This window comes from Notolepis coatsorum (genome assembly GCF_963971535.1).
Source record: "Notolepis coatsorum genome assembly, chromosome: 6".
NCBI lineage: Eukaryota > Metazoa > Chordata > Actinopteri > Aulopiformes > Paralepididae > Notolepis > Notolepis coatsorum.
Genome location: NC_140170.1, coordinates 176,189,977 through 176,201,373, shown reverse-complemented (window position 1 = coordinate 176,201,373; position 11,397 = coordinate 176,189,977). Strand labels below are relative to the sequence as shown.

At 41.8% G+C, this 11,397-nt stretch overlaps 1 protein-coding gene across 1 annotated transcript in view; it reads right to left on the bottom strand.

Annotated features, from left to right (window-relative positions):
* tsen2 (TSEN2 tRNA splicing endonuclease subunit) overlaps positions 1–2,477 on the bottom strand; it is a 20,312-nt gene extending 17,835 nt beyond the window's left edge. The window contains exons 1-2 of the mRNA XM_084316634.1: positions 1,965–2,477; positions 597–663 (exon numbers count right to left, since the gene is read on the bottom strand). Of these exons, the coding sequence (XP_084172760.1) occupies positions 597–663; positions 1,965–2,150 (253 nt within the window). The 5' untranslated portion in view covers positions 2,151–2,477. The remainder of the gene's footprint in view (positions 1–596; positions 664–1,964) is intronic.
* Positions 2,478–11,397: the final 8,920 nt, after the last annotated feature.

The window sequence follows — 11,397 nt, the reverse complement described above, 5'->3', positions numbered from 1 at the left end:
ATAGTAGTAGTAGTAGTAGTAGTAGTAGTAGTAGTAGTAGTAGTAGTAGTAGTAGTAATAGTAGTAGTAGTAGTTATAGTAGTAATTAGTATTAGTGGTAGCTGTAGTAGTAATAGTAGTAGTAGTAGTAGTAGTAGTAGTAGTAGTAGTAGTAGTAGTAGTAGTAATAGTAGTAGTAGTAGTAGTAGTAGTAGTAGTAGTAGTGGTGGCTGTAGTAGTAATAGTAGTAGTAGTAGCAGTAGTAGTAGTAGTAGTAGTAGTAGTTATAGTAGTAGTAGTAGTAGTAGTAGTAGTAGTAGTAGTAGTAGTAGTAGTAGTAGTAGTAGTAGTAGTAGTAATAGTAGTAGTAGTAGTTATAGTAGTAATTAGTATTAGTGGTAGCTGTAGTAGTAATAGTAGTAGTAGTTATAGTAGTAATTCGTATTAGTGGTGGCTGTAGTAGTTATAGTAGTAGTAGTTATAGTAGTAATTCGTATTAGTGGTGGCTGTAGTAGTAATAGTAGTAGTAGTTATAGTAGTAATTCGTATTAGTGGTGGCTGTAGTAGTAATAGTTATAGTAGTCATTTGTAGTAGTCATAATAATAGGCTTCCTCACCTTCCCAATGCCTGGAGATGCTGTGGTCAGGTCTGGCTCGGGACAGAATACCTTTACCAAAATATCCCTAAAAACACACAAACAAACAAACACCTTCACCCAAATGAATACTAACACACACAACAAACACATTTACCAAATGAATACCAAACACACACAAAACACCTTTACCCAAAGTAATACTAAAATACACACAACAAACAACTTTACCCAAAATAACACTAAATCTAGAAGCATAGGCTAATTACTATTTGTATTATGCACATTGTTGCGGGCAAGACCACCCGCATTTCATTGTATACTCGTATGCCGTGACAAATAAAACTCTTGACTTGACATAGAGACTACTCATAGGACATACTGTAAGGAAGGCAGGCAGACGGATGACACGCAAACCTCGCTTCCTCGATCCATCAATATCTCCTTCCCTCCTCCCTCCATCCAGATCTCCTTCCCTCCTCCCTCCATCCAGATCTCCTTCCCTCCTCCATCCATCAATATCTCCTTCCCTCCTCCCTCCATCCAGATCTCCTTCCCTCCTCCCTCCATCCAGATCTCCTTCCCTCCTCCATCCATCAATATCTCCTTCCCTCCTCCCTCCATCAATATCGCCTTCCCTCCTCCCTCCATCAATATATCCTTCCCTCCTCCATCCATCAATATATCCTTCCCTCCTCCTCCCTCCATATATCCTTCCCTCCTCCTCCCTCCATATATCCTTCCCTCCTCCTCCCTCCATATATCCTTCCCTCCTCCTCCCTCCATCAATATCTCCTTCCCTCCTCCTCCTCCTCCCTCCATCAATATCTCCACTCCTTCCTTCCCTCCTCCTCCTCCCTCCATTCATTGATTGATTGATTGAAAACTTTATTAACAGATTGCAGAATGGGTACAGTGTACCTCATCCCATTTCTGCTTTGCACTATATAGTATATTGTATATTAGTATATTGTATAGTATATTGTATGGTAACTCAGTTACTTCTATTCTGCATTGAACATTGTACATATGTACATACTGAACACTTGTGTCTACGTACATGACTTATATTTTTTTTTACATGCTATACTTATTTTATTTCATACTTATCTTTTTTGTCTAGCACAGTCTCTGGAGCGTAACAGAAAGAAGCATTTTGTATAAAAGTATTCTGTACTTCTGTATGACAACTAATAAAGAAACTTGAACTTGAAACTTGAACTTGAGTACAGTACAGCTCAATACATACAATTGTTAAGGGGATGCAGACCAGAGAAAGACTTTCGTCTTGTTTACATCAGGGTCCCCCATTTTCAATTCATATAACATATATGACATACATGACATACAGATAGACAGTACATATATGATCACTCCATCACTCCCTACCCTCCCGTAGAGCTCCTGGATGTGTTTAGGATCCCGGACCAGGACGTGTTGGTTGACCAGCTCTGCCCGGTAGACCTGCTCCTCTGCCCGGCTCTCCTCCTCCTCGCTCCTCGGCACAGGGAACGGACCTCCGTACGACTCGTACACTCTGGTGCGGCGCTTCGGCGCCTGGAACACAGCCTCCATGGCGAGACGAAGAGCTGGCTTCCACCGACACCGCTTTACACATTAATACATGAGATCACCATAACATCTTCATATGATGGGGGGGGGATTTCTTACAACGTGTGTTCTTTACTGCACACTGTTGATGATGTTGAATGTTCCAAGTGTTGTGTTTAATTGTAGACCGATAAGAAGCTGAACCCCTAACATGTCGAAGTAGGCTAATAATGTAAGCGAATCAACGTGTTTCCATAAGATACGATGTGTTGTTGTATGAATTATGTTTATAATGGAGGTGTGTTGTTGTATGAATGATGTTTATAATGGAGGACGGTGCTTCATCGCGTTTCCCTGTTTACCATGGAGTGTCAGTGTAACTGTTAACCCCTGTCCGGGTGGAACTATCGAGCTGCTTAGCCATCGTTCCTACCACGCATCTGCTGGTGAATTTGACTTGAGTAATATACTCCTCCTCCTCTCTACATTTATACCACTATCAGTACCTCTCTACATGTGCGTTTATACCACTATCAGTATCTCTCTACATGTGTATTTAATTATATCACTATATCTGCACCCTCTACATGATGTAAACAAGACAAACATCTTTCTCTGGTCTGCATCCCCCTGTATTGTACCCATTCTTCAATCTTTTAAATAAAGTTTTCATTCATTCACCTCTCTACGTGTGTATGTATACTACTATATCTCTGTGGGACGTTGATGTGTATTTTAACTAAGTGATGTTATTTTTGCCTGTTGTGTGTAATTATATATAGGTTGTGTTTTTTTTTTTTTTTTTTTTTATCTGGACCATGAGTCTGTATTAAAGTTTGAATTGAATTGAATCTCTATCTCTCTACATGTGTGTTTATACCACTATATATACCCCTCTACATGTGTGTCTATACTATATATACCCCTCTACATGTGTGTTTATACCACTATATCTATACCCCTCTACATGTGTGTTTATACCACTATATATACCCCTCTACATGTGTCCATACCATTATATCTATACCCCTCTACATGTGTGTTTATACCACTATATCTATACCCCTCTACATGTGTGTTTATACCACTATATATACTCTCTACATGTGTGTCTATACCATTATATATACCCCTCTACATGTGTGTTTATACCACTATATATACCACTCTGCATGTGTGTCTATACCATTATATATATACCCCTCTACATGTGTGTTTATACCACTATATCTATACCCCTCTACATGTGTGTCTATACCATTATATCTATACCCCTCTACATGTGTGTTTATACCACTATATATACCCCTCTACATGTGTGTTTATACCACTATATATACCCCTCTACATGTGTGTTTATACCACTATATATACCCCTCTACATGTGTGTCTATACCACTATATATACCCCTCTACATGTGTGTTTATACCACTATATATACCCCTCTACATGTGTGTTTATACCACTATATATACCCCTCTACATGTGTGTCTATACCACTATATATACCCCTCTACATGTGTGTTTATACCACTATATATACCCCTCTACATGTGTGTTTATACCACTATATATACCCCTCTACATGTGTGTCTATACCACTATATCTATACCAGTGTGTTTATACCACTATATCTGTACCCCTCTACATGTGTGTCTATATCTGTACCCCTCTGTGTACATGTTATTACCACTATATCAGTAACTGAAGTTTGCATTTTTGTACCTAATTGTTTGCATTTTGTACTTAATTTTGTACTTTAGTTTGTATAGTGTATATTTTGTATGGTGTTTGGACATTATTATTTTTACTATATGAAGCACATTCTCAGGGGGCTCATAGAGAACCAGGCATTTCACTGTAATGTACATGTACTTTATAAGTGACAAATAAAACAAAACTTGAACTTGAGTTACTGCTTTTCACCGTTGCAAAGATTATTATATTTCTGTCACAACAGCCACTGTCAGGAGTGTTTGCAGGAGTGTAAAGTAACAGAGAATGTTTACATATGGTTCCTGTGTCGACCAGCAGACAGACCAGCAGGCAGACCAGCAGACAGACAGACCAGCAGACAGACAGACCAGCAGACAGACCAGCAGACAGACCAGCAGACAGACCAGCAGACAGACCAGCAGACAGACCAGCAGACAGACCAGCAGACAGACAGACCAGCACACAGACCAGCAGACAGACCAGCAGACAGACCAGCAGACAGACCAGCAGACAGACCAGCAGACAGACAGACCAGCACACAGACCAGCAGACAGACAGACCAGCAGACAGACAGACCAGCACACAGACCAGCAGACAGACCAGCAGACAGACAGACCAGCAGACAGACAGACCAGCAGACAGACAGACCAGCAGACAGACCAGCAGACAGACAGACCAGCAGACAGACAGACCAGCAGACAGACCAGCAGACAGACCAGCAGACAGACAGACCAGCAGACAGACCAGCAGACAGACAGACCAGCACACAGACCAGCAGACAGACAGACCAGCAGACAGACCAGCAGACAGACAGACCAGCACACAGACCAGCAGACAGACCAGCAGACAGACAGACCAACAGACAGACCAGCAGACAGACCAGCAGACAGACAGACCAGCACACAGACCAGCAGACAGACAGACCAGCACACAGACCAGCAGACAGACAGACCAACAGACAGACCAGCAGACAGACCAGCACACAGACCAGCAGACAGACCAGCAGACAGACAGACAGACAGACAGACCAGCAGACAAACCAGCAGACAGATCAGCAGACAGATCAGCAGACAGACAGACCAGCAGACAGACCAGCAGACAGACCAGCAGACAGACAGATCAGCAGACAGACCAGCAGACAGACAGACCAGCAGACAGACCAGCAGACAGACAGACAGACCAGCAGACAGACCAGCAGACAGACCAGCAGACAGACAGACCAGCAGACAGACAGACAGACAGACAGACAGACCATCAGACAGACAGACCAGCAGACAGACCAGCAGACAGACAGACAGACCAGCAGACAGACCAGCACACAGACCAGCAGACAGACCAGCAGACAGACTCACCAGGATCCTGATGAGAGTCCGTAAACACGATCACATAACCCCCATCCTCCACTCACTACACTGGCTCCCCGTCTCATCCCGGATCAACTACAAAATCCTTACGATCACCCATAACTGCATAAACGGACACGCACCCCTCTACCTTCAGGAACTCATCACTCCACAATCCTTCACTCGCACCCTCAGATCTGCAGGTAGCCTGCTCCTTCAGGTCCCCAATACCCAGCTCTGCACCATGCCTGTGGAACAGCCTCCCCATCCAGCTGAGGGCACCACAGAGCCTGGACTCTTTTAAAGCAGGCCTGAAAACATATCTGTTCAAAAAGGCCTTTGACTGTTAGCTTTTTATTTAAATTTGATTGCGCTTTGTTTTTAAATTGTCTGTTTATACTATGTTTTTAATTAACTATGTTCTATTTTTATTCTGTATTTTATTTGTTTTACTAATAACTATTTTATTCTATTTTTTTTAACTGTTTTAACCATGTAGTGTAGCACTTTGGGATCCCAGCGAACAAAAAGTGCATTACAAATCCAATCTATTATTATTATTATTACAGACAGACCAACAGACAGACAGACCAGCAGACAGACCAGCAGACAGACCAGCAGACAGACCAGCAGACAGACAGACCAGCAGACAGACCAGCAGACAGACAGACCAGCAGACAGACCAGCAGACAGACAGACCAGCAGACAGACCAGCAGACAGACCAGCAGACAGACAGACCAGCACACAGACCAGCAGACAGACGTCATCTGGAGGTAGAGTCTCGGCTGTTTCGTGGCTAGTAAACGAGCCACTGACTTTGTGGGTCCACAAAACATTTGTGAGCTCTTAACTTAAAGCCCAGAGACAGTTTTTGAACCATAACTAGGGGAATATAATTCACATCCATTATTCAAGAGTTTGATTTCAGAATACAGGTCTGTTTTATTCCAGTGTTTAAATATTACCAAGTAAATACAATAAAAAAAAAACATTATTTACATGTCGTCTTGTGTTAATTAGTCCTTACGTCAATTGGTATTTCCAGGAAATGTGCTTCTTTTGTTGCCCGTCCCCTTTTATGTCAGATAGTGCAAAGTTTAGTTTTATGTCATCTTGACTATTGCTCTGCGATGTGGTCATCTGCTGCCATTGGTGACCTCAGGAAGCTCCAGGTGGTCCAGAACAGGGCAGCACGGTTGGTACTGGGCTGCTCACTAAGGTCTAATGTGAGCCGTATGCATGCCCGCCTCTCTTGGCTTAATGTTGAAAATAGATTGTCTTGTAATATACTTGTGCTGTTCAAGTTGGTCATGAGCAGTAAAACTCCTGTTTTTATACATAATCAGATTGTTTTTAGTAATACTGTGCACGAGCATTACACTAGAGGTTCCAGTAGTGGGCAGCTTGAATTGCCAGGTCCTAGAACCAGCGCTTTGGGGAGATCTTTTATTTTTAGAGCATTAACTCTTTGGAATGGCCTGCATCGGAACCTCTGCTGCATTTACAGTAGATTCACTTTTTAAAATAATCTTAAATAGTTTTTAACACTGTAAAGTAATTTTTTTGTTTTTGTTTTACACTAATGTAATTTTAGCTATCTTAATTGTTACAGTAGTTTCATTATGCATTGTGTGTACTGACTTTTAATAATTTTGTTTTTGCAATAGTGATTGTTTTTGTATGTTTTTTTGTGTGTGGACCCCAGGAAGACTAGCTGGTTCCTATCGCACCAGCTAATGGGGATCCCTAATCAAATCAAATGTGTAACTGTACATTGGATTATCGACGAAACCTTACTTGGTCCCAAGAAGAGGGTCTCGTGTATTATTGGGTTTAATAGGACATTTACTGTACATTGGAGGGGGTTGGGTTCAGGGGCGTCGTTCTGGTATGGCAAGGTATGGCACTCGCCATACCTTGGCAAATAAAAAAATAAAAATAAAAAAATAAACGTTTTCTTTTTTATTACAATTTTTTATGTTGATTTAGAATTTGAATGTCAACATTATGAACAAAGCTTCGAACTATTCGGTACAGCCCTAGCATGTTTTGATATTGTCAATTATCTCACTTTTACTAGGTGACGTTTACTGTGACTAACTGAAATATGCCCAAAAAAAAGGAAAATGGACATAGGGACGTTTTTTAATCAAAGGGCAGCAGAGACAAGTGATATAGGGACACAGGTAAGGTCTGGCTTAGTGATTATAATAATGCAGTTCAGCATTCAGTAACCCATACTTTTTGTGAATGTGTTTTTGATACTACATTCTGTTGAACACACACCTCAAAACCGTACCTAAGGAAAATTGGCTCAATTGCAAGAAAAGTAATAGACAGTTATGATATTACATTCTGCATAATTCGTATGCAAAATATTGTGGTTCCCTGCTTTAGTCTGTTGACACATTTCTATACTAAAAATGCTTGTGTAGTCCTGTGTCATACCTAAATGTCATATAACTAAATTGTATAGAAACAACTCACCACAACAACAACTTCATTAGCTCAATGCTACCGTTACCCCCTCCAGATGGTTACTGGAGAAAATGACACTCTACCGCATACTAATTTATTTGGAACAACAAACCACCACGTATAAAAAGATCCACCGCACAGAGAATCAAAGCCGATGGAGGTATGGCATTTCCAGATTTTTACCACTATTTTAAGGCGTACACTTTAAGACCACTGACAACCTGGTTTGATTCCCAAGCATCAGCATCCTGGAGAAATTTAGAAGTAAATATAGTAGCACCACATAGACTGCAGGACATAGTATACACCAAATTATCAATTAAGCAATGCGAATTGAAATTTGGCCCCATTATTACTCATGCGATCCGGATATGGTGTGAAACACACAAAAAATATTCTAACCCACATAAATGGCATAGTCATACTCCCCTATTCAATAACAATGCACTCCTGATTGGAAAACGACCTATAAGATACCCTAAATGGGAAAAGCAGGGCATACTCACATTAGGAGATGTTTTCAACAAACAGGGTTTTTGTAGATATGAAGAAATACATAAAAAATGTAATCTCACCAGATCCACATATTATTTTTACGCACAGTTATTGGTATGTTTGAAGGCTCATGGAGTCCCATTAAGGATACCAATTGAACACCACAGATACCACAAATTCTTCTATGAAAGAGAGACATCGAGAGGTTTTGTATCAGATTTGTATCATCAATTACTAACGTCCTCGTATGGAGTCCTCCCCCTAGACTCAGTCTGGAGGAGGGATATACCAGACCTGGAAATAAATTTTGATTGGCAAGAAGCCTGGGCAAATGTTCGACTTGCGTCACGTAACCCGGACCATCAACAAATCAATCTTAACTATATTCATAGGACATACCTGACTCCTATAAGATATAAAGAACATTCTCTCATGTGTTTCCTCTACTGTCTCAGCCTTCCTACTGTCTCAATAAAGAACCTTCTCTCATGTGTCTCCTCTACTCTTGTCTCCCTCTCAGCCCTCCTGTCTCAATAAAGAACCTTCTCTCCTGTGTCTCGCCTACCCTGTCTCCCTCTCAGCCTTCCTACTGTCTCAATAAAGAACCTTCTCTCCTGTGTCTCCCCTACCCTGTCTCCCTCTCAGCCTTCCTACTGTCTCAAATATAAAGAACATTCTCTCATGTGTCTCCTCTACTCTGTCTCCCTCTCAGCCTGTCTCAATAAAGAGGCGATTGTTCAATGTTAAACCTATAGTTTCTTTTTAAACAAATAATTGCCACAAGCCAAAACAGATTAGCACACCATTATAGCAACAATTAGCTCTAGTGAAGGGTGGAATAGTATAACATTGTAAATGTGTAATATTGGTCACAAACAATCGGTGGTGCCCTTTAGGGGCAGAGTATAGTAACCGCTTTTTGCATTTGTGTGTGTGTGTGTGTGTGTGTGTGTGTGTGTGTGTGTGTGTGTGTGTGTGTGTGTGTATATAGGTTGGTGGAGGGTGATTGTGTGTGTGTGTGAGAGGTGGAGTGTGTGTAGGTGGAAGTGGGTGTGTGTATATATATATATATATTTTTTTTTAAAGATTATTTTTTCAAGGTCCACAACCAGATAAATGAAAATGAAATGTTTTATTGCCGTTTGTGGGAAGGAAGGGGTTAATGCACACAGCAAGCTCCCATATACAATCCAGTAGAATGGTCAAGGTCCAGGCAGGGGTCATACAGAGTGGGTTCTCAGACAGGCAAGGGCAGTAGCACACAACAGGTTCCTCCTTCCAAAACAGATCATACACAGCGCGTTAATGTTCTTTCCATATAGATATCTATGGTTCTTTCTACTCACATCCATAGATATATATAGAACACTAGATAGCTTGCCCGCGCTGCCGGCCAATGGAGAGCGACGTCACTGAACCGCCATCTTGGGAGGGTCAGCCTTGAGTGAGAGTGAGTGAGCTGCACAGACAAAAATACTCATAACTCGCTGAAATATTGACGGATTTACAAACGATTTGGTTCATTACAAGCATTATTAACTATCAATTATCAAAGACTATTTTCCAGTCAGTGCTGTCAAGGCAGATTGTTTTTTTATCGCGTCGTTTCCGTTTCAGAGCATTTAGAAAAGCACCCGTTTTCAGATAAAAAACAGCCCATTCTGGAGCATTCTATGAAAATCGTCTTTTACTGGAATATTCCACAACGTTGATATTCGTCAGCCTTTTTATGAATCGTTTTCAAATAAACGCTAGATGATCAATATTATACGTGCACGCAAGCACATTACGGCCGCGCACGGATAATCGCCCCGTTGATTTCCTCTCGGACTTTTACAGTGAAACCGAAAGAGTCCATTTCACAAAACAGCTTATAACTTCATCAAACTTACTCTGATTATCCTAACACTGATAACATAGAGTCCTTACCTGACATCAGATGGTATCCAACTGGTATATTCCAATTCCTGATCACCATTCGAAAAAACCGATAAGTGTATGGATCCAACGCGATACAGTAGAACTCCATGATCAGCGGGGCTCAGAGGATCCAGAATGAACTGTGGTAACCCCGGCTGGATCAGTGAACTGGAAAATGTGGAGTACCGGATTTTTTTCCCCATTCATTTTCATTGAGTCCATTCCAAAATCACTTATGTCATCTGGGAGACGACAGGGGGCGCTTTTTTCCACAATGATCGCCGGCGCCGCTCGGCTATACTCGGGTAGGCTCGCGTGATGCAATATGATTTCAGATCGCTAAAAAAAAATAATAATAATAATTCCGAGAAATCTCGTGAGTGGCTTTCAACCACCTATAAATAAACCCGAGTATTCTCGTGTGTGGCACGGAAAGTGTTAACGTGGCTATGATTCAAGCGGTTTGTAAAAAAAAACATCTTTAAAATATTTTTTTTTATAAGTATGCAGTATCATAACTACATATTTGATGTTTATAGCAAACCAACCCGTTTGTAAATCCGTCAATATTTCAGCGAGTTATGAGTATTTTTGTCTGTGCAGCTCACTCACTCTCACTCAAGGCTGACCCTCCCAAGATGGCGGCGGTTCAGTGACGCTGGTGACTCCGCCTTAAGCTATCTAGTGTTCTATATATATCTATGCTCACATCCACCATGGATTTGGTCAAGGTTCTTCTTCTTCTTTGGCTTTCCGGCAGTCTAGACGCCCATCGGTGTATTGCTGCCTCACACTGTTTGTGTTAGGTACTGCACAATACTGTCGCCTTACACCTTATGATGCAGGCCTGTGTCCACAAGAAACTCCATGACAGCTTTCACCACTGCACTTTGCTGTTCCTCAGGTTTTAGTATATTCCTCAGTGAGATGCAAGGCAGCCCTGCATCCAGTACTGCAGTGAACAGCGCACTCCTCTTCGTTGTGTATTTGGCACAATTTATTTTACTGCGATATTCTGAGATCACCAACCAAGGCTAAGCCCACATCCACCTCCTCCCTCCTCAGGGCCTCTTTGGCTGCCAAATCAGCAGCCTCGTTGCCCTCCACCCCCACATAGGCTGGAACCCATATGAACCCCACTTCGATTCCCGCCCGTTCTACTCTATAAAGTGCAGTTAGCAGTTCACAGATGGGATCCGGCCTAACCCCTGCAGAGCCATCAGTGCAGCCGCCGAGTCCGAGCAGATAACCACCTGCTGCGGCCTCACTTCTTCCACCCAATGTACTGCCCATAATAAGGCCACTACTTCCGATGT